The sequence below is a fragment of the Antennarius striatus genome, chromosome 13 (genome assembly GCF_040054535.1).
Source record: "Antennarius striatus isolate MH-2024 chromosome 13, ASM4005453v1, whole genome shotgun sequence".
In the NCBI taxonomy this organism is placed as follows: domain Eukaryota; kingdom Metazoa; phylum Chordata; class Actinopteri; order Lophiiformes; family Antennariidae; genus Antennarius; species Antennarius striatus.
In genome coordinates, this window is record NC_090788.1 from 7,718,654 (window position 1) to 7,746,096 (window position 27,443).

Below are 27,443 nucleotides of genomic sequence, written 5' to 3' on the forward strand. Positions count from 1 at the left end.
ACAGTGTGGTGTCTACTTTACAAACAGACACTAAATTGAAACAAAAAGCAATTTGATCGTCATTTGTAGAAAAGTGAAGCAGTATTCTACCTGTTGATTAAGTCGTCATTGTCATCACTCTCCATCTCGTCCTCTATGGCAGCCTGCAGGTCACCTATCCTCTTGAAAGCTAGTTTGAGGTCTACTTGTAAACTCTGATTTGCTGCCTCCAAGCTCTCAATGTCCATTTCCTGATGAATGGATCACAGCACAGAAGAAGCATGGTCACCTTCTCCAGCACCAACAGCAGTGAAGCATATTGTCTCCCAGCTTTTAAAGCCTCACCAATTCGTGTTTCTTGCGGCTTGCTTCAGCCTCTTTTTTGGACAGCTCTCCCATTTCTTCCTTCATGTCCCTTATCTGTCTTTGCATTCGCTTATTCTGGTCCTTCTCCCTGTTTTCTGCAGCAATGCGTTGATTTCTTTCTTCCGTCATCTTTTCAAGGTTCTCCTTTAGACGACCTACCAGGCTCTTGGTGGGATGGAAATAATGAACTTGTTCACACAAATGGCATATGTGGACACATGAAATGAACACTTATTATAAAAAGGTATTTACCCGTCAATATTTTCACAATCCCAACGTAAGTCTTACATTTCCTTTTTATTCTTATTATTTTAACCCTCCGCATTAAGTTGACTTTGTATCAAAGGATAAAACTGATGGTCTTATGATATACTGATAAGAAAGGACAGGACAGGATACATTTGGTTAGGCTAGGCTTGGCTAGGCTAGGCTAGGCTAGGCTACGATAGGATAGGATAGGATAGGATAGGATAGGATAGGATAGGATAGGATAGGATAGGATAGGATAGGATAGGATAGGATAGGATAGGATGGGATAGGATAGGATTGGATAGAGAAGAAGGATAGGGTTTGTGATTTCAGAAGAATGTCAGCAGTCGTATGTATGACCCTGAAATAACTATTCTGAAAGCAGCTTTCACAACATGGACTTTAAAGAAGTTTTAAGAGCAAAAGGTTCAAATTGCATGAGAATAGACCTGAAATCAATCACAGTTAGAAATTTCAAGGTAAATTCTAAATTAATGCAGATTAGATTAAGGAGCGGCACGGTGGTGCAGTGGGTAGTGCTGTCGCTACGGCAGGTCCAGGTTCGAGTGTGGAGTTTGCATGTTCTCCCCGTGTCAACCTGGGTTCCCTCCGGGTTCTCCGGCTTCCTCCCACCTCCAAAAACATGCGCTTCAGATTAATTGGCCAGTCCCAAATTGCCCGTAGGAGTGAGTGAGTGTGTGTGTGTGTGTGTGTGTGTGTGTGTGTGTGTGTGTGTGTGTGTGTGTGTGTGTGCGTGCATGCGTGCGTGCGTGTGTGTGTGTGTGGTTGTCTGTCTTTGTGTGTGGCTCTGCTGTGCACTGGTGTCATGCCGGGAGTGTCCCCCGCCTCATGCCCTATGCCAGCTGGGATAGGCACCAGCTCTCCGTGACCCGCTGTGGCGGTTTAAGCGGAAGAAAATGGATGGATGGGATAGATTAAGGGATCAAAAGCATTACAAATTTCGCTCCTGCAAAAGAGAACGTTTTCTGATGTGACAAAAATAGTCAAGACCACAAACTTTTAAATCACTTCTGAGTGACACTGCATGTTTGTAACACAAAGTTCATCTACTTTCATTTATGCTGACATGTTCCCAGCCAAACCTAAAACAATGAAGCCCTCTATAAATTGAAGTTATAGTCAGTGAAGAATGAATGCTTTGATTTGCATTTTAAGCGCTTTTCAGCAGCACATGTCTGCAAACACTAGTAATTTATTTTTATCTTATAAACAGACATCAGCCTCTTGTTGTCAATCACTAAATGGACCTTTAAAGCATATAATAAAAACACAAGGTACAAAACACCGTTTCAATTGTGAATTCAATATATATTTATTCCCTGATGGTAAGAAGCCCCTCACAGTTACAGAGGTATGAGGGGACACCATGTCCTTGATTTACATAATATCTACCTCTTGTTAATAGAATATGAAATGTCAAATTTGCAATTACAGGTTCACAGAGCCATTTTTTAATCTTAATAGACACAGAGGTTATCTTACCTCCAAGCGTTTGATCTGTGTCCTCTCATACTCCAGTTTGGTCTCCAGCTCACGGATCTTGGCCTCCTGACGGCACACAAGAGATTTTTCCACCATGGATTGTTCTTGGAATTCTAGCTGGCTCTGCAGCGAGTGGAGCTAGAGGACGAACGCACACATACATATACATAATTAGACAAACGTTCCCTGAAGAGTAGCCCCATCTTCACCTCTGCTTTTCCACTCTTACGTGAGAAATATGAAACCTAAGAAGAGGTCATGATGTTCCGAGAATTTGTTAAAGTTAAATAATGTTCACTTTTGGTGTAAATTGACAGCATTTTGCAACATGTAAAAATCGGAGATCCAGTCTGAATAATGAGGTCTAGGAATGACTCCAATTTACCATAAGTGGTCAGAAGAAAGGCTTATGGTTCAGCTTGAGTAACAGACTCACTGTTTTTTCACAGGCTTTTGGGAGAGAAATGAGCAACATGCAAAGCATGTTTGTTTCATCTGAATCCTTTTTCTCATGACTGATAAAATAAAGAAAGATAAAGTCACAACAAAACCGGACTAAGAAGCAGCATGGCACTTAATGAGGGACTTTGTGTCTGAGACAAGGAGGATTTGGAGTCTTCCTTTGATATTACTAAAGAAGCTAGACTTCCCACCTACTGGGGATGAGATAAATACTTCAAGGTCAGATGCTTTTGATGGCTATCACTGCTTTCTCTGGCAGGTTTTAACAATGCCTTTCAGCCTGCTGTGTGTCTCTAGTGCAGCCAAAAATATTTTGATGGGCTTTGCTTCTATTGAGTGCACCAGAGATATGGCAAGTATAAAGTGTAATCGCATAAGAACTGGGTTCTTCTGTTAAGAGGACTTCTTTCTCTTTTAAACGACAGTACTATAAAGTGCAAAACAAAAACAGAATTAACATACAGTTACTTAATTTAGCTTCAACAGGTAAGGAGAGGTTCATTTAATTTTAAAAAAAAAACTGCATCAACAAATTAAAAAGGGCCTCCATTAATGCATGACACACATGACGTGATAGAGGTTAGTCACTAGACAAACAATGCTCCATCAGGAAAACACCATAATAATGGAAGCAATAACATGCAGCTAAATTAGGGGCATTGACCTTTATATCACATGAATTTCCATCTACTTCCAACCTCAATCATTTGGCTAATAACTCAACAACACAACAGCATGCAGGAACTGAAGTATTTAGATAAGGACGGTTTCTTTCATATATATTATTCAAATACAATGCGCTATTGTCAACATGCTAACATGCAAATGTGAAGATATTAACTTTTTTTTTACTAAATTTCTCAACTAAGCATTTTACGTTTGTTCTGCTAGAACGCTACCATTTGGAAGTACGTATGTGCTAAACACTTATAAAAGAATCATGTATTTTTAATGTTTGGGTTTTTGTCACGACAATATAGTTATCTAGGAGACCCTTTGTCTTACACTGTCAGATGAAAGATCAGTGTCATGTATGGACTCCTATGTTTCCAAAAGCTGCCCCACATGCTATTGCTGCATCAGCTTTTTCTATCCAAAGAGACTTCATTTTATTTGTGACTGTCAGTACATATGTACAGCACACAGCCACAGCTATTATTATCAAGAGCTGTTTTGACATACATGACGGACTTGCTGCAAACATAACCACAGCATAGAGTTCTTGAGACAATTTGAACAGCTTGTGGCATAAGGTCTGGATTTTAAGTATATGTAAAATGCAAATATGTATCAAGATACATTTTCTGTCAAAATGTTTTTTTATAATTTCTTCCAATGCTTCCACCATTTACTTTTCCCTAAAAAAAAATATTTAAAAAAAATGTAAAGAAAACAGTGATCACCAAAATCACTATTAAGATATATCACTGTTTCTACAGGAGGCTGGAGACAAACACTAAAAAGAGTGGCATGCTCAATTTGATATAATAGGTAAGACCATGGAAACAAGCTACTGACTTTATGTGCATGACCTCCCCTTAAATATAACTGCTGAGAGGCAAAATAGCTATATCTCCCTTTGACTTTAAGTCCCTGCTGATTTCTGCTATATAAATGGAAGGTGGATTATAAATGTAATAAGCGGCCACCAGAACAAAGCTCCTGTTTTGGTGGCAATAATCAGAGAAAATGTGTCAAAAGCTGAGGTGTAATCAGACAGAAATGTTCAGGCAGAGACATTTCCTTTAACCTTTTCTTGGATCTCTTGCTTCTCCTTTGTGGCCTCTTCCAGTTGGGCCTGCAGGTCACTGATTTGGCTCAGGTCCCTGGCAGACTAGTGAATAGACACCCAAACACACAAAATGAATAATCAGAGAATTAGAGTATAGAAAGTCAATGTATGCCTAATAGTTAATAAACATAACCCACATGTCAAATAATGATCTCCACAAAGGAGGTTATGTTTTCTACCTTAACTTTTTTTTGTGTGTATTTGTTGACTTGTCAGCGGGATTAGAGAAAAACTGTCCTTTATGGCACGTTTACCACGGACTAAGGAAGAACCCATCACATTTTGGAGTGGAGCCAAATGAGGTTTATGTCAAACAAGGAGGATTGTGTTGTGGTCTGGTTTCTGCTCTACGGTGATTGATGAGAGAGACATGGTGGTACTACCAACAATAAAGAAGCCTATCTGAGAAACAAAGATGTTTTCTAATTGTTCAACAATGGTTGTCTATTGAAACAGAAATAAACACACCCACACTAGTGAACAACCCTGCAGGAGGGTGTCACATTGCTGGATTTTGTGCTAATTTAGATGAAGTGCACATCAAATATTTACATACCTATAGGTTTTTATAAATCAATAGAACAGATGGAGCAGAGGAGAGAGTCAGATTGTGTTTAACCTGGTTGCTATGCACCCCATTTGTCCTCCCACCCTGCACACTGTGACGAGTTGGGCAGAAAAACCCACTACCAAAAACAAATGCAGAGAAATGTCCCCAGAACAAAATACGAAAAGAGACACATGGTCTCTGCAGACAAAAGCAATACTATAATCTGAATACTTTTGAAAATACGTCCACACATGTAATGGTATTTTACAGTTTTGTACAGTATATCACAAAATAGTGAAATAACACCATTGGAATAGGTATGCACTTAGAGTGCACTTCCAGCTTTTCATGTGATCTGCTGAACAGATTGCATCTCCATGATTGCAGTCACACACTGTTTGGAGGGGAAAGCCTCATCCAAACCTCAAAGCCACTTCACTTAAACATACAGAAAATAACAGAATGTTAATTGCACTGTTGAAGATGGTACCCAACTGTGCTTTAAACAAATTACAGTTAGAAAAAAATACAAATTGTCAAAGGATTTGCACTACTTTGCAATCTGCGTCTTGGTCCATTTCCATACTGCTGCACCCTTTCATACAGATAAGGATGTCCTTTAGAGAGGTCTGAGTATTTTCACTTCTTTCAATCTGTTCACCAAAATGTTAAGGAGTTTGAATTACCTGTGCAACTGCGGCTTTGTGTTTCTTCATCAGCTCATTCATGTCTTCCTGATCCTCCTCCATACGTGACTGCAGGTCATTCTTCTCCCTCTGCAGACGGCTGACCTGTTCCTCCAACTGGAGCATGAAGAGGCAGGGGAAACATTCACACTTTACTCGAGAATGACAGGATTTATTCAAGAGCTATTCAATATTATAAATGGTCATTAGCTGGCTGAGCCATAACAGTCCTGGAATTTTATCTAATGCAACGAATCACAATCTGGGAGAAGGTTCTGGATGGAGGATGAGATCAATTGGAGATAATCAATTGGCTGATTTAGGCAGGGAACAGTGCAGTGCTAGTGCAGCATACTGGTGATGTCCTATTTCATTTCATCCTCTCCTCTCAATATGCATTCTATAATCTGAGACATTTATAAGACCTTCCCTTGCCATAAATGCAGCAATTAACTAGCAAGAAAAGGCACACAGCACTCAGCTTTCAATCCCAAGAGACATAAACATCCTCCGTCTGCGAGTGAAATGCAGGCAGCTCTCTCTTGAGACAGCCATTAATGGGCTGATAGTGAAGAAAAATATTCAAACAAAGGCCATTTTTTTCATTTGAGAAAATTGTTGAAATCAGATATATGCCAAAGGGCATTTATTATTTTATTATCCCACAATGACTGGGTTATTTGTAAAATATATTTTCTTAGTTAATTTACGGTCAATAAGAGCTGTTTGTTGCTTTTTGTGAAAAATTCCCATCAGGAAAAATTTAAGAAATCTGTTTTCGCTTTGAGATGAAGGAATTAATCATACCAGTACCTATTAATGTGTGATGTTGTGCACATCGTAGATTACTAATGCACAGAAATATTTGAGTTACAAAACTTTGCAGAGCTACAATACAATACAATATAATAAATTTATTTCTACTAGATAGATAGATAGATAGATAGATAGATAGATAGATAGATAGATAGATAGATAGATAGATAGATAGATAGATAGATAGATAGATAGATAGATAGATAGATAGATAGATAGATAGATAGATAGATAGATAGATAGATAGATAGATAGATAGATAGATAGCACATATCCACTGCTCAGGCATTGCGTAATGAATAAATGAATAAATACTGGGTAAACACTACTATATTAGTTTATTCAATTAAAATTTGCATGTGTGTGTGTGTGTGCGTGCGTGTGTGCGTGCATGCGTGTGTGTGTGTGTCAGGGTTAGGGTTAGGACAGACAGTAGACAGACAGATAGATGAACAGACGGACAGACAGACAGATACTGATACAATTCTGTGTTGCTAAATGAACCTTGATATTTTTTGTTGTATTTCTTCTCAACTTACAGCTTCAATAGGTCAAAACTCACCGACAACTTAACTTTGACCACATCCTCCATTTGGATATGCAAGTCCTCTATTTCAATCTCCATGCCCTTTCTAGCCTTCACTGCTGCTGCACAAGTGAACTCCGACTCCTCCAGCTGTGTGAAACAGAAGGAAGGAATAGAAACCATAGAGGAGGCAAGGGTTAGTAGGCCAACATCAATGACCTATCTGAGAGAGCATCCGTTCTGGTATGGAGGAGGAAGGGGGATTTATCTACTTTGTAAAACTGTTGAAAAATAGTGTTGTTGTTTTGTTTTTTTATTTGCTTGCTTGTTTTTAACTTTAATCATTATTTTAAACCCTCATATTTTGAGACACAATAAAGCTTTTGATGGAATGAAATACTTGATTTTTGAGCTGGGCGATCTCCCTCTTGCTGGGAGCATTGCTCTTCAAGTGGTCCAGCATGATCTGCGCATCAGCCAGAAGGACTTTTGTTCGTTTTAGGTCTTTCTTCAGCCTCTTTTCTATTTCCACATCTCTCTGGCTCACCTAAAAATGATAAGAAGCATTGTCATTTCATTATACATATATTTCTACCCTCCTTAAAAATCTGTAGCACCTCTCAAAACTCTTAAGCAGTTAATTCACAATCAAAGGAAACAGCACAAACTAAATCACACCCAGTTTACAGCACTGAAAGGAACCGGAGGCAGAGTGATAGAAGTACCTGGTCCTGGTTGTTCAGCAGTTTGGACTCTATTTCTCTTCTGTCACGCAAAACTTTCTGCTTGTCTTCATACTCCTCCTCCAGCTGCAATTCCATCTGTTTCAGCTGCAGGACACATGAGCAGCATGTCAAGATGCACCAACAGATGATGAGCGGGAGACAAAGTCAGACAGAACACAACATCAACCACGCTTAAACATGGCTACTCTCACACATCATAGACCCATCAGTCCCCCTGAGCAGATATGCTGGTCTAAACAAGTCCTTTACTGTCAAAGATTTTGTGGAATCAAATTCCAGCTATTTCTTTTTAGACAGTCGTTAAAGGAACCATTCAAAGGTAATCAATATTTATTATAATTATCTATGTGCCTATATTACTTTTAAGATTCAATTTTTTTTTAGAATAATGCGTGTTGTTTGTTACTACTAATAATACTAATACTAATACAGTGCGCCCTCGCACATTCACGCATCAACGCTCACAAATGATCACAGATTTGTGGTAGGCAGTCATGTGATACCGTATGCGCTGTTACGGTTCGGTATTGCTGCTCTGCCGTGCTGGGGCTTTTTAAGCCTGACTCCTTTGCCAGGTTGTTTTGTACCCTTACCTGTTGGCCTTTGAGAGTTTTCTTGTATTTCTTGTATTTTTGCTTTGTGGATTAAAATATGAATGAAAGCCTCTCTTTGAGTGTTCTGCATTTGGGATTTAATCCTATCCTTGACAGAACAACCTGGCCCAGACTGGACCCAGTAGACTCTTTTTTCCACCAGGCATTGATCACTTAGACAGACAGAAGTCTCCAGTCTCCAGTCTCAGCTGCCAACCGGATGCGGCAGTGGAGATCCACCATGACAGCTTCCAAGCCTGTTGCACCACCAGTCCCACAGCCTGTTCCTGAGTCCGAGCCCCAGCCTGTCCCTGAGTCCGAGTCCCAGTTCTTGAGTTCGAGCCCTGGATCTGTTCCTGGGGCCGGAGCCCAGATGTGTTAACTCTGGGCCTGAACTCCATTCGGTCCTGGAGCCAAATGGAGTTCCCCGAAACCATTTTAGGGAGGTCAGGAGCCGTCCCTTAGGGGGGGATCCACGGTTCGGTGTTGCTTCTCTGCCCTGCTGGGGTGTGGCAGGAGGACAGGCCAAACTTTTGGGCAGAGTCTTGTCTCCACACCTGTCCTTCATCCCAACAACTGGACTTGATTATGTTGATTAACCTGAAGCTTTTTAAGCCTGACTCTCTTGTGGTTTTTTTGCCAGGTTGTTTTGGACCCTTACGTGCATTTCTAGTTGGTTAGACTTTGAGAATTTTCTTGCGTTTCTTGGATCTTTGCTTTTTGGATTAAAATATGAATGAAAGCCTATCCGGGCAGCACAGTGGCGCAGTGGTTAGCGCTGCCGCCTCACAACACGGCAGACCCGGGTTCGAGTCCCGCTCTGTGTGGAGTTCGCATGCTCTCCCCATGTGTGCATGGGTTCTCTCCAGGTTCTCCGGCTTCCTCCCACCTCCAAAAGCATGCGCTTCAGGTTGATTGTGTGTAGGAATGAGTGTGTGTGTGCATGGTTGTATGTCTTTGTGTTGCTCCGTGGTGCACTGGCTTTGTGCCAGGAGTGTCCCCCACCTCACGCCCTATGCCGCCGAGATAGGCTCCGGCTCCCCGTGAGCCGCTGCGGCGGATATAGCGATGGTAATCTGAAGATGACTGACTGAAAGCCTATTCTTGAGTGTTCTGCATTTGAGTCCTAACCCTGTCATTGACACGAGCCTTCTATTGGCTGACGGCATCCGGAAGTGTGCTCGGTTCTGTCAGTCTCTGACTCACATGAGGCACAAAAGTGCTTTAAACAATCAATAGGAGAGTGGGAAAAGGTAATACAGATAGAAGGTGGTTTAATATCAGTATGGGGAGGGTTTGTAAATATTTAAATTAAATTACCGTAAATAATAAGATAAATTGTTTGTCGCACAATTGGAGATTCCTTAATCGCGTGTGGTTCCTGGAACGCATTAACCGGAAAGAACATCGACGCATTGTAATATGTGATGTGCAGCTTTTGCTTAAACCTTATCATTATGAATTCAACAGTTTCTTTATATAACATTGGATACACTAAATCTTGTTAACTGCATTTTCAAAATAAAAGTTTAATGAATTAACTAATCAAAGTAATAGAATTGGGATTGGTTATGTTTGCACAAATGTAAGTATTAGAATTACAGTGAGAATTAGAGGGCCTACCTTCTTACTGCAAGACCACCTGATCTCATCCACCTCTTCATCCTTACTCTCGATCTCTTTGGAGTGGGTTTGCCGCTGCCTCTCCATCTCCATCTCAAGCCGTAGCTTAGCCTGAGTACATGATGCCGACAAAAAATAAGCAACACAAAAAACACAAGCCAAATTAAACAAGAGCCTTTCTTTTGTAATTGGATATTTGCCCTCTGTTGCAAACAAGAAACACAAGGCACTCACACAAAATGTATTTAATGTAGGAAGGATTTCTCTTCAGTTATAAAACATCATACAAGCCCTATTTATCAGTAAAATCTCAAATGCCTCTCGATACTGTTATGAAATGCCACTGCACCACCCTGTACCTGCTCTAACATCTGGATAGTTCCCGCCTGTTCATCCAGCTCCTCCTCCTGGTCTTTCACCTTGGCCTCTAGGTCACGAAGTTGCTTCTTGATCTTAGCCAGTGAGGCTTCATCCTTAGACTCTTGAGAGGACAGATCTTGCAGCTCAGCCTCCAGCTGCTGCACTCTCATATTTACAGTGCACAAGTCATTGTCCTTGTCCTGCAGGTGGAGATCAGGCCAATTATGTGGAACAGAGAGCAGGAAAACAGGACATGTGGTCATATAGAGAGGACATCCAAAGCACACACCGTAAAAGCAAGTAGCTTACCTGTAGCTGCTGGCGAAGGTTGAACATCTCACCAGTCAGTAAGTCTTTCTCTCGAGCGAGCTTCTCCCTCTGACTTCTTTCTCTTTGGACCTCAGCCTGAGTCTGGCTCTGCTCCAGGTCATATCTGGACCGCATACACATGGATGCACACACACACACACACAGATACACAGCAAAGGAAATCCGTTCATTTCTTTGGGTTGAATAGGTTCGTAATGAATGGAATAGAGACAATATGTGCTGATTCTAAAGGCTACAGGAGATCTAGTAGATAAAATGAATGAATTGAGTCCTCGACTGGATCATTTTTTGGTTTGTCATGAGTCGTTATGTATGACCACTTTCAAACGTAGAGTCTCCTTGTTCCTGTAACTTTGCAGCTGTTGAGTTTACAACGCAATTCCCAACAAAGAATCCAACAATCATCCAGCCCCACTTCTTCTATTTCAGCCTCCACTGTTATCTTCTTCCATTAGCCATCAATTTACAATTGGGTTGTAATAATGCGCAAAATGTTTTCCTCAATTGTCTAGGGCAGGAACACTTCTGGTTAGTGAACTTAACAGCTCAGTGTTTCATGCTGTCAGCTCACTGTAATTCCCTGTTTTCTCTCCGAAGCGCAGCAGAAAATAATTTCACCCACAGAGCATCCTCAATTAGCCGCAAGGGAGAGATCACATTCTGCCACAACGATAGCTTCTCAAGTACTTAAAGTCTGAGTCATTTTCTCCGTTAATGCAATTCCACAGATTACCGAACATTTCAGTTCCTATTCAAATTAAAGAAAATGTTAGCGTTCTGCTGAGTGGGTCAGGGAGCCTGTGCCTGGACCTCCAAAGACAAAGGAGGGGTATTTTGTGTGACATGTGTGAGGGATGAAGGAACTGACTTCCTCTGTTTCTTCTCCAGATCATGGTTGCGGCTCTGTAGGCCCTCCAGGTGGAGTTTGGTGTCCTGCAGTTCCGCAGTCAGTTTCTGGCTCTTCTTCTTGAGCTGCTGCACAGATCGCTGCACATCCTCATTATCTGCCTGCAAATCAGCTAGCTGCATCCAGCATACATATACACACACAAACACATGTAAATAAATACACTATTTCAATGTATATTGTTGCCATTAAGTTCATGCAAACAACTGGATGCAAATATGAGGTAATCATGATTCTACAAGATCATAAACTGTTGCTTGCCCTTCTCTCGAGATGCCTTTTCCCCTGCTGCTCCGTCTCCAGCTTGTCATTGAACTCCTGCTGGAGTTTCTTCTTGGCAAAGTCCATTTCACGAATGGCTCGGTTGTATTTTATCCGCCACTCACCTCCTAGAGGAAAGTGCAATTTAGAAAATGTCTGTATGACATTTTGGTTTCTTCTGCCTTTAATCTGAAAAGGCTCAAAACCTCAGAAATGATGGATGCTGTGGATTACGGAGCACAATGTACTAACTGTGATGGTTATCATATTCAATGGCTGAAATAGTAAAATCTATACAGGAATAAAACTTCTTTCATCAAATCCTGACCTTATGAGGTCAAAATACTCGACAGGAAACTACAAAGCCGTCTTTGTGCTTCAACTCTAATCTCGGATAAACCTGAGGTAAGAATTCTGAGCACACCACAATAGTAGTTAGAGAGGGACATGTCTAAGTGGCACTTTCCACAGTTCTTAGCCGACCCTAATTCTGGAGCTGTCAGAGGCTATCAGAAATATAACAGCGGCCAGGCAGACATTCAGGTTCAGGTTCATTTCCAAGTCTTATCATTTTAGAGGTTGTCCATTTCTCCTTCACATAGCAACACCAGCTCCTCCATCAGTGCTACTCATTAGCATATATATAGCATAATGACAACTCGCACGGCCACCGGCTCTGATCCCAACGATTATTTCCTCATTCATCTAAAAATTCTGATATGCTCTGTAATGGCTTGTCTGCTGAGGTGGGTTGAAAGAGAGGGATAGGAAATTAGAAAAAAAAAGCCTTATGGACAATATGCTTTTAGTGGAAACTCTGTTACCCAGCAGGAGGCCAATCAACAACAGGCATTAGCTGTATGTCTGGGAGGACTTTTAATCTGCCGGAGGCGAATCTCAAACTTTGAAAATATACTTACTAAAAGCATCATGCAAAGAATTTCATCACCACGTCTCCTGCCGAAAGACTCAACAAAGCCACTAATTCCCACAGCCACAATTAGTCCAAGAGAGATTTCCCGACTTGTGGATGTAATGCTAGATACAAGCTTTTCAGTAAATTGGACTTTTGACTTGAGCTGACATGTAAATTAGAAAGGTGAAAGCAAGCTGCTGTCAATGTCACAAAATCTAAATTTAATTAGGTAATTGAAAACAAACAATGAAAAGTTCCATCGGCAAAGACTGTGATTCCAAAGGCAGAAAGATGTTGCTCTTACTAAAATGTCAGGCTTGGAATTTTATAAAGATCGAAGTGGGTCGTCTGTGTCAGCACTAACCAGCATCATCATCATCATCATCCATCTCCCCATTGAGCTCTGAAGTTTTCATTAGCCGAGACTCCATCACCTCCATCTCCTGTGATTCTAACTGGTTCTTCATAGCATCAAATTTAGCCTAGATGCAGAGTCACAAGTCATTGAAGAGAAACCTGTCAGCTACAATCAAACTAATTTGATATGTTATTAACAAGTATGTATGCCTGTAGATCTTGCAGCTCCTTCTCCAGGTGAAGTCTCTCTGAAGTCTCAGTCTCCAGTAACTGGGATGCTGACTCACTAGTCCCTCTCTCATCAGCCAGCTCTGCCAACAAGTCTGTGATCTGGACACACACAAGAAGACGCAGGAAAGGTGCAATGCGTTCACTATGATCAAATTCTTATCTAAAATGAAAGAGTCTGACTCTGTCACCAATCTCTAACACAGTGATCCCAGCATGCATTGTCACGTGGGATGAAACCCACCCTGCTCTCCAATCGATCTGTGTTCAGTCTCAGCTCATTCCGCTCTTTCTCCACCCTCTCCAGTTTCAATTTTTGCTGTTGTATCTCCTCCTAGAGCACAGAATGTAGCAAATAGGTTATGTGTATTTTCACAGCAAAAACATGAGCTACTAAGCATTACAAATACAAGAAGTTCCCTGCTGAGGAATGTCTGACTGACAGAGAGGTCTGCTCACATCTTTAGTTCGCATCTGCTCCTCCGTGAGCTGGACTTTAATGAGGGGCTGGACGGTGGTGAAGAGCTTCCACCATGGCCAGTCCTTGACGCCACGGTTCTTGTTGATGTTTTTTTGGATGCAACGAATCGCTAGATCCTGAATCTAAACACACATACAGAGAGGCCATTAAAAGTTATGCAGGTGTTTTTAGTGCTTTTAGCATAGTATTAATGTAAGTAGATAAAAGTGTATCTGTAAAGTGTTTGAAAAATACAAATAAAGGTTTCATAATCAAGTCATAGCGATAATACTGGCTTTACAACTGGAATATGTCCGGTGCAAGATGTTTCACTTCATAAACAATATAAGAACAGATGGTTTGAGTACAGGGTAATGCACAGGTCTCCTATGGGAAAAATGAAACAATGCCAAAAAAATCTTAATTACTCAGTAGAAGAAGTGCTTTACTGAAGTCACGTACAATCACATCATCCTCAGCAGCAATGAGCAATATTTGAAAACATTTCAGTCCTCATTTTTGTATTATATTGTCTGTGAATGGGCTAGCAGCCATTCTAAGACTTGCCAGCCTCCTCTGGAGAGTTTCTCTAGAGTGTGTTCCAAGGCTGGAAGCTAATTTTTGATTAATTAAATCAAGCAAGTTGGCAGCTAATTCCAAGTATAACACATTTTCCACGTCGTTTAGGCATGGGGCTCTCTAGCTGCAGCAGATTATGGGCAAACCCAATCAGAGCGACACAATACCCAGCATCAGGTACATTTCACCCTGAAGGTACTTGCTATGACAAATTAGGATTTGCCACACAGCGGAAGCCTCAACATGGAGCAAAATGGAGCAAATCTGTCACATTTAGTTAAAATGAATTGAAAAAAATACATTAGACATTTAATAAACATTTTGGTATTAATACCCCATACAAAAATTAAATATAAACTGCATTGTGAAAAATGCTTTCATTCTAAGATATATTTCCCATTCTAGCAATCTCTTCCATTCCACAGGGATGTGTGTGTATTGGTAAGCATGCAAACATGTGTGCATACATGTGAGGAATCAGATGACAGTTTGAGAGCTGCCGCATGATGCAGGTCTCTCTTGAGCATACGAGTTTATTAAATAAATGCGCAAAATGTAAACGTTAAATAATATGACATATTTATGGAACCATATATACCTTAAACAAATGCAAAGCCTATTCATTACATTACAGTTGGAGGCATTCATGTTTTCTTCAATATGAAACTACATGTTTCAAAAGGAAGAGCTATCCAGTAGAATCCCTTGTCTCGTGAAAGTATTACTTAAAATTCAGTGAGCACTGTTGAAGGAAGAAGGTTCAAATGAATAGGTGTAATATTACAAGGTTAAAGCTACCTTTATGAATACAGCTTTACACTGATTTGAATGCAAATAACAAAAAAAAACACTTGTAGGGTACCCGAAGGACAATATTCCCAATGTGGTAAGTGCCTGCTGAGGCAAAATAACACACTTTTAAGAGGTCACATTGTTCCTTTGAGGAGACGAATAAAAGAGGAAGAAAAAACAAGAATTTGTGGATTCGCCGTTTAATGTCACATGGGCTCCGCACAGCTTCACAGGGGAAACATGCCAGGAACTGTCACTCAAATGAACTTTGAGTGACTTTCTGTCACATTCACATACATCAGAAGCTCCAACAAAACTCATTCCTATGGTTCCAGAGGCAAATTATCATCTGCCATAGCAGCGACAAGCCGTGCAAGAGGCATTGGAGCCCAATCAATTTCCACAAAGGGATAACAGGGTAACAGCAAGAGCACAATTGGATGTTATTATATGATGGTATATTCCGACTGAGCAGCAACATGGCCTGCAAATCTTCCACATGGTGAGAAAAAGAGTTGAAAATAATGCAGTAATCCACCACAGCCTCATGCCAGTCCAGTTTATTTGGCATAAGCTAAATGAATCAGGTGCAACACAAAAAAGAGTTCCAACAGAAAAAATGTCTTGCGGGTAATCATTCCAAGAGGTAACAGTATGATGAAATAAAAATGTGATATTTGTCACAGAAGGATGAGAAAAGGACAGAGCAAACTTTTTTTCACTTTATCTACCTCTGCAGATATTGGGCTAAGGATTTTAAAACTAATATTAATAGTTTTAGAACTTTTAAATTATGCCTTGTCATATCAGTGTATTGTTGGAAAAAATAGAGCAAGGCCAGACTGCCCCAAACACTGAAGTGGAACTGTGTTACATGTTTAGACACACATCAGCCCAAGCGGCATTTTTATCCAACTATCTTATCAGTGATCTATCATCCTCTGATGTTATCAGAACTAACTTTAATTATATTATGGAAATGACTAGAGGCTTGATTTATAATTCAGTCTCTAGTATTTCTGCTCACCTTAGATAACCAGCATATAGCTAAATATTTAGCACAAAGGTAAATGGTGAAGAGGTAAGAATATTCTAAGAGAAAATAGCGCAAGTAGGTCTTTGAAATATATCACAATCCATCTTAAGTGCTATTGAGAAATATTTGTGGTGAGCAACTTTTTAATTACCCTAGATTTAAGCATTCAGGGTTAAATTTAGTGATATTGAGATAAGATGGGAGCGATGATGACAGCAATATGCACAATCATGTGCTTAAATAAGCTTTAACATTATCTGATCTTCCAATAAAGAGATTTTTCAGCAGCTCTAATCACATTAATCAATTAATTTGTATTTCTACCAACCTAAACTGAATTAGAGACCAAAGAAAAAAACCCTCAAGATAAATTAAAAAGAAAGTCTCAGCCTTCTATTCCAGATGCATTTACAGGAGATTGGGAGAATATGGGGCAGAGGAAAAACTGGCCTCTTTGCTAATGGATTTTGTAATTGCATGGCTGCCTGGCAATTTTGAATGGCTTTCTTGCTGTTGATTTTCTCCTAGTTCAAGCAGATTATGAGGCCCAAGCTCCTTAGACTGCTTCATTGCGTGAATAATGACCTTTGAACTTAATAAAGAAAATAAACTGGCCTCTCTCTGTGCCTCATTTTCAACCAACATGTATTACTCACACACTTATGGTTAAAACAGTGATGGATGCTTACAGTGCAAAAGTTTCCGAACATAAACAACATACTGATTTGCCATTTTTCAAAGAAAAGAATTCAGCAGTTTCACTGCTATATGATGGCATGAAAACAAGATATTTACTCACTACCAGCATATCATACTGCAGTAGAGCAGCAATTTGTGTCTGCTGGTTCATCACTAGCCAGCTGAAGCAACACATTCACTTAAGTAGTAATCACAGGGAAGGAGAAGGACTGTGCTGCTCCACATATCAAAAGAGGACATGTATGAGGTTCAGAGAGATGGACCCATCACATGCTGGGATAAAAATGGAGGATGAGTGGAGCAGACGGGAGTTTGAGTCAGCAGGACATCAAATGAGGTTGCATTTAAGGGGAGCTGCTTGATAATGCAACACAAATGGACATGTCATTATTAAACACTGCTCCGGAGCAGCTGATTGGATGGATCACGGTACAGGAGGGTAATGGACTTAAGTAACATATTTCTAATTAGATGAAGATTTACAGCAGAGGTGCATACATTCACTCTAAGAGTAGATCAAACCTGCAATATAATTAGCCCGAATCAAGGAACTCTCAACTCCTGATCCCTGTGAAGCTTTCAATCCTCATCTAATTTCTTTTTTTTTTTTAAACCGCCGAATGGCAAAAAAGACCTTGAAATATACTGTACTTTGCCTCCATTCCAAGAACAAAATTTATTTTGCTTTGGAAATTTGTGCCTTCAGGTATAAGTCATCATATTGATTTTCCTTCATTCAAATGATGGCTTGGATGCCAAGTGATATAGAGAGACAGTTTATTTATATTCATTTCATATTAATGAATTTAGATGAATACATTCTTGCTGTATTTGGGGTTTAGACGGCCTCAAACTTCAAACTAAGCACCATCCATCAATGTGATCCCATCCTCCTCACCTTTCTCTTTTTGAAGGCTTGCCGGGCCAGGTAGCCTCGACAGGACGCTTGGAACAGAGTCAGATTACGCTTGGTCTGCTCGTCCCGCTGCTCCTCCAGTTTAGCCAAGGTGCCAGCTCTGAAGAACAACTGCAGCAGAACGTAAACACATGACATGAGATCATTTACTTGTTTTGTTTTAATTTTTTTTAAGAACAAACACATCATTGACTAGAGAACAATAAAAAATTTACCACAGTCACACCCAAAAAAATGACAGAAAAATAAGCCTAGCAGAACTGCATATTCTATAAATAATTAAAACATCAAATTAAAAGACAAAACCAAACAAAACAAAGCTGACAGTGTCATACTTAATCTTTAATTTATTTTGTAAAACAGCTTAGATGATAGTGTCATCATCTTTAATGCGATGATCACATCTTAGTTTCATGAGGCTTCGCTCAATGTGGAGCAAAAGAGCAAAACAAACAGAGATCTGATTTTAAAGGTGAATTAGAGCACTAAAGCAGCAAATCAATACAAAGCAGTGTAATCCATGACCAAATCAGTCTAACCTAAGTGAAAAGCTGTGATGAAGTTATTATCTTGGACAATTAAGTGTTTGCATCCGATCTGGGTCAAAGTTAAAACACAGGTAATCCTCCAATAGATACAGATCATGTCACGGCCTGTCTATACTTCACAGGGACTACGTGTTTTGAAGCATTGTAGATATGAAGGTCGCAAGTGATCAAAATGGAATAGATGATGAGTTGCCTTTATTAACAATTCAGAAGTTATAAAATGATAAAGCAGCTAGAGAGAGATGATGCCTTCAGTGACATCAACTTAATAGAGTTTTTTTATTACCTAATCAGAGTTGAGCAAAACCAAAATTGTAACTAATTTTGAAAATTTCAATTTCCAGATTCATTTGGAACTTTCAAATGTGTATTAAATGCTACTGTTTGTAGTCATGTGCTGATCTCTAGTTCCACGTATCTTAATATGCTGTGACACTGTCATCAGTTTTGGGGTATTTGTGGCCAGCGTAATTGACTTGCAAATAAGGCACATTGTTCGGAAAACGCAGGAAAGCTTTGTTAATGGTTAACTGCATTTTTCCACTTTTGAGTACATTTCACTCTCTAAGTGAGGACCCATGTAAAGCTGTCTTCAAATCTTTTTGTGAGCTGGGTGCAGCACATATCTGGAAGCATAAGTTCCTCTGTTTTGGACATTACTGTATCCATTGACTCCTTTTTGGCTATTGGCCACTTTTCCAGATGATAGGATTAGACCTTAGTGTGCCAGGCATTGTTTACTGAAATAGCATTACAACGGTCATGGTGAAAAACAAAGAGGACCATCACTTGCGAGAATTTGCTCTAATGACCTGAAAAGAAAGAGGGAATTACTGTCGCACATTCGGCAGAGTAGAGACATGCATCATGGGTAGCTGCTGGCTGAAAGGCTGTAAGAAGGGGGTAAGGCTTGGCATTTCCCCAAAAAAGGATGGCGAAAAAATCTCAAAGAGGGGCAGATTTAATGGAGGACACACACACCCAGACAACCAGTGTCCTAAAAACATTCAAGGATTGGAGCTTCAAGAGGAGCGAAACTGACAGCAATTCACAGCAAAGATTTATTTGTCTTCAGCTGCTCATTTGTTTGAGACACAGAATCATTACTTACCCGACTCAGACCCATGTGGTAGATGCTCTTCTCCAAATCCAGGCACTCCAGTAGCTCCTCCACAGCCTGGGTTGAGGAACACAAGTACACAAAAACACACGCACATACAAATGTAATTTTATCTACTGGGTCTCGTGGGAACTTCAACTAGTTTCTCAACTCTTCAGGAGTCCATAGTTTCCCTCTGTTGCCATACTAAACTAATGATTGAGGCTAGTTTTCCTGTCTTCTATTGCTATAGGGATCTTGTTTGGCCTCTCAGGCACCGCCCAACCACAAACCAATTACAACTCGTCCCCAATAATCCACCTGGTCCTGGATTATTCTTCATGACCTCCTGGTAGTGTTGGCCCTACTGCAACTTCGAACATAGAACACCCTTACAAAGGTAGATCATGAGCCAGCCTGAAGCCTCTCCCTGTCCGTCTAACAGCCCATGTATACTGTAGGTATAATGTTAGTCCTGTTCTCGCTACTTGAGCCTCCAGCCTGAAAGAACACATCTAGATTACACCAGGAGAGATTTACCACGAGCACTGAGGGGCTTTTGTTTGCCAGTGTTTCCACAGAAACTCAGCCCCAGTGTACAGACACAGGGGAAAAAAGCTTTTCTCTTCTTTAACCCCATTCTTTCACTCTCTCTCACATTTTCTCTCTAGAAACAAACTTTGCATTCTTTTTATCTTCACTGTACTTCAACTGGTTCCTCTCCCTGGTAGAGGACCAATTCAGAGCACATCCTCACTTAGAAAAAACAACAAAACTTTTACAACAAATATGAAAAACAGCTTCTACCCAAGGTTTTATTTTTTACTATTACCTCAGTCAAGGAGATTATATTTTTGTCCTTGTCTCCATATCGGTCTACAGTTGTTTTGGGGTATCTGATGACTACAAAACATTGTGGAAAGACAGGACACAGACCAGGCTAGCACCAATCTGACTGAATCCACACAGTTTTTGTGGAAACCGGTTCAACAGTTTTTGCATAATCAGAGAAAATGTCTGAATTAATCTTGGTTCCTGCTTGATTCAGTGGTATAAACAGTCACCAGTGGGGGGGGGGAAACACTGGGAGGAGCTTAAGAGTAAAAACTACATATTGTCAGATTTTTCATATCTACAATTTATGGCTTTCTTATTTCACAACAAATACTTATTGACTCTCATTTATTGTGTAATAATCTAATCATAACATGTATTTGTTATATGTTTTGATGCATTTTTATGCTTTATAAAACATTTATGTCTGAATTTTTTGGGGCTAGGAACGGATTAGGGCATTTGCATGGAAAACGTGTCTCTACTTACGTAAATTTCTACTTACATAATTTCTTCAGGAACCAATTAATTTTGTAAGTAGAGGTACCACTCTACTTCTACAACCACAATAGTGTTCTGCCTCTTTAACAGGCATGATACTGATAAGGTTAAGTTGATTAGATCATTGCAATGGCTCTGATGAATGAGGGTTTATTTCTCTGTCAGTTGGCTGCTGACGAATCAGGGGAAGATGTAATGAAGCTGCCTCTTCACAACATTAATCTTAGCTGCTGTTCAGATGCAAGGAGAGCTGTACATTTTCCTCCTCTCTCCCTGATTGACTTACTCTCTTCTCGTCCTTCACAATGTAATTCCTCCCATGCTTCTTTGTGAGGTGCGGCGCCAGAACATCAAAGCGTCGCCGAAACTCTGAGAACACCATGTGATCAGGGTAACCTGCGAAGGTCAGTATTGAATAACAAAATTATATTCTGAGAGTGTTCAAAGAGTCTAATCAGTGTTTGGGGAGCAATTTTATAAACTGGGTTAGATTTATTTTCTTAAATACAATTGGACAAGGGCATCTTGTCATCTATACATGTCATTGTTGTGTGATTTATGCAGCTGGCTCACCTTGCCTGTAAATCCGAAGAGCATCAAGCAACTTGGAGCCACGCAGCTGAGCACGGAGCAAGGCTACATCCAACTGCATTAAGTTCGGATCTCCAGACTCCCCTTGAGCCTCGCATTCCCCTGCTTTGAACAAGGATCCACTAAGAGCCTTGAGGGCATCTGCCTTAGGCAATATGCAGTGAACAAAGTGAATCCTGGACCTCCGCACCATATCAAGGAGAGCATCCTGGCAAAAACAGAGCAGGTTAAAGCATTCAGATAACGAATAGATCTGTCTAATACAGTGAATTATTCTTTGTACGCAATCAGCACTTTAAAACAACCAAATCTTATCCTTTTTCGGTCTAACAAGATAATTTAGTAAAATGCACATGCAGGTTCTATCTCCAATCTGGAATCAGCCTGACTGTTTTAAAATACAGGAGGCAAAACAGACAATTTTGAAAAAAAAATACAGTACATACATATAGACATAAACAGACACATATAAGACAGCACATCAAGTAACTAGACCCAACGACTGCTGCTCATGATCTTTGCTATGATTTATTTTTGTATACATACTGTTAACGCAGTTGGAGCTAGTGGCCCTACAGCTACCTAAATTGTTCCTGGTATGCAACCTTAGGTCATGTCAAGTCACTGTGGACAAAAGGGCAAAACTCATCCACCTTCTCAGTGAACAGTGCTGGTCACCACACTTGGTTTGCAAACAGTCCCTGAGACCATATCTTGTGAAGTCTGGGAAAAGAGGTATTTATAGCAGCTGCAAAAAGAACTATAACTCTGAGAATGGGATGATCCAGCCAGCGGGGACTTTGTTGAAGTCAAACAGCAGATGAGCAAGACAATATTTTCACTGTTTGATCAAGGAAATGGGGACTTATTTCTACCATATGAACCAGGAAAAAAAGAATGCAAAATGTGAAGACTGGGATGGTGATTTTTACAGTGCTTGGGAAAACAAGCCAGCAAACACATAAAAGAATAGTTGACTGACGGATCATATTCATCCCTTTTTCTTACCACTTGGAGTTTAATCTGGATGCACAAGGACTTCTTCTTCATTGCAGTGACGCCTGTGGTGAAGGTCTTCCTCATGCTAGTGGCCCGTCGCAAGGACGACTGGGAAACACCTTCAAGGCCTGCAATGGAGCCTGAAAGAACAGTTGCTCCACCTGCTCGGCTCAAGAACAATGTGTTGATGATCTTCCTGCAATAGACACACTACCTCATCCAAAAGTTTTGCAAAAGGTGATTCTAAAGGAATCACGTTTTGTGACAGCCCCCAAAGGACACACTCTCCCTGGTTGATACTTACTTCTGGGACTCCTGCAGGATGTTTGCAGCATTACTACAGGCAGGATTCTGTTTGGCATAGTTCAGCCACCCACAGGCATCGTACTCCACCCATTCAGTGCCATGACCGTGACCCAGCAGGAAGTGATTATCTTTTTCGCTCTTCAAGAGGCAAGTGTGACCTGATGTAAATGTAGGAGATACGGTGAGCTCCCATTGGTCATTGTTCACATGCAGAGACTTATGAACACAGCACCACATGAAGTTCACTGTTACATTGATAATAAAGAATGATGAGAGAAGTACTTAAGTCCATGCTACCTTATGATCATAAGTAAAGCTGCCATGTGCCCAGGGCCTCAAATCTTCTACTTGCCTTTACTCTCGCCTTCAGCAGGTCCATAGTAGCTAAAGAGACGTCCCAACAGGGTTTCTTCTGATCCCCCTGGCTGGAGGGCCTCCTCCTCCATCAGCCACAGCAGGCCCCTTGCCTCATCCGTTCCACCTGCCCTTACCTGTCAAATTAATGTATATACATATTCACAAAGGTACTTAGTGCAATGCTAATGTGAACAGAAAATGTTCTGTTTTATTTTCAGTCCCTCAAGAATTTTAGACTATACTTACAAATGACCTAATGGCTATCCTGACTTTAGTATCAACAGCCATTAAAACATGACTCACAAACCTTGACAAATTAACATTTAGCTTTTCTCGCTACTTTTAGAGCACTGATAAATCATTTTAGATCATCATCAAATATTTCAGCCTTGATCCAAAAGAATATTTTCACATTTTAAGTAGGGAATAAATTTATTTTGGCCAAATCATGCAATATATTGTAAAAATAGGAGAAAGTAGGTAGAAAATGTCATATTTACTTCCCCTTTTGTGTGAAGTGGCATTACGAGACAGGGGGAGATTGGCTTGCTGGTTGGCATGCAAGCCTCAATGGATATCTCAAGAGATAATATGAGATATGTTGTTCCTCCACATTCTGTTGATGCTGCTACTAAAACTCCACTAGTCCTTGCTATTTTCTAAAATCATATTCCATTAAAAATCAGTGAGATTAATTTTACTCTATGTTTTTTCCCCAACATGAGACAGTTGTGACAGGCCTAATATTAACACCAGCATCAGAAATTAAAGTTTCAAAAGCATTTCGAGCCTCCAGCAGTTGCTGCTATAATGGCATCATCAGTTAAGCTATTCGCTCTAATTGAAATGGAAACAAAAGGGAGTTCATGAATACGCATCATGAATATCCCCCACTACATATGAGTGTTGGGGGATAAGGGATTAAAAAGTAATACAATTAGTATTACGAGTAGTGTGAACACAGAAGACGAAATAAAACCCACTCTAGCATTAATAAGGTCTTTGTTGTGTCTGTGTTCCCAAGCAGGTAAATGTGACTTAACTGGGCTTTTCTTCAGTAAGAAATGAAAGACATGCTAGATTTAGTGAAAAGTTGAGGTTGAAATGATCCACATTTTGTTGAAAGGCAATTAAGCTAAGCCACTGTGGTTGTGTGGATGAGCTCTACACCAGGGCATGGTAAGGACGGCAAATGCCTGAATCAACCCAGGGAGCTCAAAACCAAAAAGTGTTTAACAGCTATCAGGAAGTTACGCTTGAGACATCTTTATCAGCAATGCACACGGCACCTACTTCAAATACAACACATAAGAGTATCATTTCAACAGGGACATGTGACAACTAGGTCTACCAAGGCTGTTTGCAATAACATAAATCTGAGTTTCAACAAGAGGAAAGAAATTCGAGTCAAATTCACGTTTTATAAAAAATGCTTTTTTATTCTAAGCAGCAGATTTTTATCGTTGACTTTCACAATGACTTTGATGAATCTGTGTTTTCTTTTTCTTTGGTTTATAGTTTGATGTGCTCCAGTTCACTGCTTATGATGACATGCCCATTAGAGTGCGGACCTGTTAAAATGTGAGGCGATCAAACCAAACACACTGGAATTATACCAACGTGATCTATGACTTTGTAAACTCTGCCATTTCTGTTTCCATGGTACACATCACACGCTGCAAAGGCCAAACATTGATTTTCCTTCTTGAAGTCAATGCTGTAACCTTTCTTTTCCTTCTCCTACCCTCTCTTTCGATTCTCTGCCAAACACCTTTCTATCTAAAAAGTAAAACTTTGGATGGTGATCAAGGAGATCCATTGTTTCGCTTAGATAACATCATGTTAAAATATGACTATGAAAGGGATCCAAGTGTTAACAGCAACATTATTATGTTGTTGGAAACAACACAAGAATTGTGAATAAAGACACTTGAGGCAGTAATAAAGACAGCAGACACAGTACAGAACTTACCAGTGATTGGCTGGAGGCTTGGTCTACCACTGAAACAGACAGTGATGCGCTGGGTGCTGTGTCATCTAAAGCAAGCTCTATGTTCTCCTGAGGGAAGACAGGCAGATTGACAGACTCTTAATGACTTATGATGATGCAAAACAACAGGAAATCTAAATATTCAACACAAGATGCAAATGTGATGCTTTTGTCTCATGATAAAACTAAAGGAAACTTAAAAATCAAGCAAATAAAGACATAAAACTGAGTATCTTTGGTTTCTGATAATTGCCTTGATAAAACTGAAAAATATGTAGACCTAACGGAAATTATTCTACCATATAACAGATAACTAATAATACTTGTTTTTTAGTACTGGGTTTTACCCATGTAAAAAGAGAAGCCAGTATTGTTTCCTTTGTACATACAGATGTCACTCATCCAAATGATTCAAAATCTTTGTTCCCTTTTAGAGTATGTCTGTTTCATGGATACTGAAATGAAAAGCATATTAGACATAAGAAATCTAAAATCCACAGCAAATGTATTACAATAACAAGAACATTTGGCATTTAGACTGTTTTTGATACAGTTAAATGGAAACTCGTAGGATTTGATTACTGTTGCAGATAAAGGCATTCCTGTGGTAACATTGAAATAAGTACATTAAATTACCTTCACTAGAGCAAAACAGGTATGCAGAAGCTCACAGTGACAAAGTGCATTATGAATGGAAGATGTGGGCGTGCTAATAGTGTGGCCGTGACAGACTTGACTGTTTATATAAAGTAGCTCGATGATAAGTCAGTGTATAGAGAAAATATGAAAAATATCTACCGTTTCGGTGCTCACATCACTTAAGCCATGAATAGAAAGTATTCCAACTGTATGTATCACAGTTTAACCCATCTCTCGTCGCTATTGTTGATAATGTGTGACGGTTAAAATGAGTTTGGTCTGCTTTTCAATGACTGTTTCACGACTTCTTATGTTCTGAAGATAGACCGATGAGACATATGCGACACGCAGAATAAAGCAATACATAATTTTGCTTCCAATTCAATTCCCTTTCTCCCAGTCAAGGGATGTCAGCGGCAAGAGGATCAGTAATCCTGGGATCCTTGTTCAGAGTATTAAAAAGTGCTATTATTAGGATTTTTCTGTTCAACTTTAATGTTCAGTCAGCCGAGCTTTAAATATGACTTCTGAAATTAGAGTTTGGGGCTGCAGTATCGGGTGGATTTATTTATGCTTGCAAGAAACCAAAATGTCTAATATTTATCTTTAAATGTCTCCAATTGTTGTGGTCTGGTATTGCTAGATGGAAATCACTGGAGGACAGAAGAAAAATTGTTCATTCATTAGACAGCAACATCACTGCTGTGCAGCTGGGCAATTCTCCCAAAGGCAGTTGTGAGTGACTTTACTTTCATCTCAGCAGAGGAGGCAAAGACTGGCATCACTAATGAGAGGGTCTAAACACATGAACTCAGCTTGTCACGGCTTGTGACAGGTGGGTGTGATAGTTTATCTCGTATATGTACACATTCTCTATTGGAGTTGATATATCTGAGAGAAAGCACCAGACAAAGGGAGAGAGATAGGACAAGGGGAGAAGAAGAAAGAGACAATGAGAGTGAAGCCATTTGTATGCGTTGTGCATTCAATTCCGCGTCCTTACCTCTTTGTATCTCTCCAGCTCTTGAATGAAGGTCCGCTGATAGAAGAGGGCATGCAGGCGTTCCTGGGTGTAGTTGTGGCATAGGTCTTCAAAGGTTGCGCTGCACTCGCGCTTAGCCAGCCTGGGGTTTTGGAAGCCTGGTGTGTCCACAATGAGCAGAGTGCACAAGGAATGTTGGCTAGATTTCAAGGCCCTAAAGCAAACAGGGCAAACACACATACACAAACATTAGCACTGTGATACTTCAGGCAATATTTTATTGATTACATTCAGAGTGCACAACTCTTTGCTTTAACCTTAGCTCTCTGCACCACATCCCTAACTTTAACCCTCATTATATGTAATCCTACAAGCAACCTAAAATCGAGCCTTAAATTTTAAACAGCTTTGTATATTTTTAAATCACTTCCTTCCAATATTGTGGTAACCTAAAACTGTATTTGAGATGGTTTGGGATGATATCAGATATGCTAATTTTAGCTTACTATAATACGAAGTACATCCGCATGCTTCCAGTATATACACACACAGTCAAAAAAATGATATCTTCAATTTCAGAAAGGATCACAAATACTGACCGGTTTATGAGAGAAATAAGGATAGTGAAGACTTCAGAATAAAGCCCAGACGCCATGGCTTCTAAACACTCTGCAGCTGTAGCCTTGGCTCCTGTTATAAGAGGCAACCAGACATAGAACAAGTCAGAAACAGTCAGTTTACAACAATATCTCCATCAACAAACAATAACGTGAAAGCAACAGTAAAAATATGGACACAATATTTGTCTCCTACAGAATGTAGAATAGCATCATAAAAGTAGATATTGCACTCAAAAGCATAAACT

General features: G+C 40.0%; 1 protein-coding gene across 2 annotated transcripts in view; it reads right to left on the reverse strand.

Moving 5' to 3' along the window:
- The window catches only part of LOC137606302 (unconventional myosin-XVIIIa-like), a 49,545-nt gene that overhangs the window by 9,577 nt on the left and 12,525 nt on the right, over positions 1–27,443 (reverse strand). For both annotated transcript variants that reach the window (XM_068331506.1, XM_068331505.1), the window contains 27 exons: positions 27,178–27,268; positions 26,600–26,792; positions 24,940–25,026; positions 22,963–23,101; positions 22,609–22,768; positions 22,314–22,500; positions 21,288–21,513; positions 21,001–21,110; positions 19,392–19,457; positions 17,715–17,843; positions 13,710–13,853; positions 13,495–13,584; positions 13,233–13,352; positions 13,030–13,147; positions 11,750–11,877; positions 11,450–11,604; positions 10,561–10,684; positions 10,251–10,451; positions 9,892–10,002; positions 7,655–7,759; positions 7,330–7,476; positions 6,966–7,079; positions 5,588–5,704; positions 4,310–4,393; positions 2,098–2,235; positions 325–510; positions 91–230 (listed from right to left, as the gene is read on the reverse strand). In XM_068331506.1, coding sequence (XP_068187607.1) covers positions 91–230; positions 325–510; positions 2,098–2,235; positions 4,310–4,393; positions 5,588–5,704; positions 6,966–7,079; positions 7,330–7,476; positions 7,655–7,759; positions 9,892–10,002; positions 10,251–10,451; positions 10,561–10,684; positions 11,450–11,604; positions 11,750–11,877; positions 13,030–13,147; positions 13,233–13,352; positions 13,495–13,584; positions 13,710–13,853; positions 17,715–17,843; positions 19,392–19,457; positions 21,001–21,110; positions 21,288–21,513; positions 22,314–22,500; positions 22,609–22,768; positions 22,963–23,101; positions 24,940–25,026; positions 26,600–26,792; positions 27,178–27,268 — 3,610 coding nt within the window. The remainder of the gene's footprint in view (positions 1–90; positions 231–324; positions 511–2,097; positions 2,236–4,309; positions 4,394–5,587; positions 5,705–6,965; positions 7,080–7,329; positions 7,477–7,654; positions 7,760–9,891; positions 10,003–10,250; positions 10,452–10,560; positions 10,685–11,449; positions 11,605–11,749; positions 11,878–13,029; positions 13,148–13,232; positions 13,353–13,494; positions 13,585–13,709; positions 13,854–17,714; positions 17,844–19,391; positions 19,458–21,000; positions 21,111–21,287; positions 21,514–22,313; positions 22,501–22,608; positions 22,769–22,962; positions 23,102–24,939; positions 25,027–26,599; positions 26,793–27,177; positions 27,269–27,443) is intronic.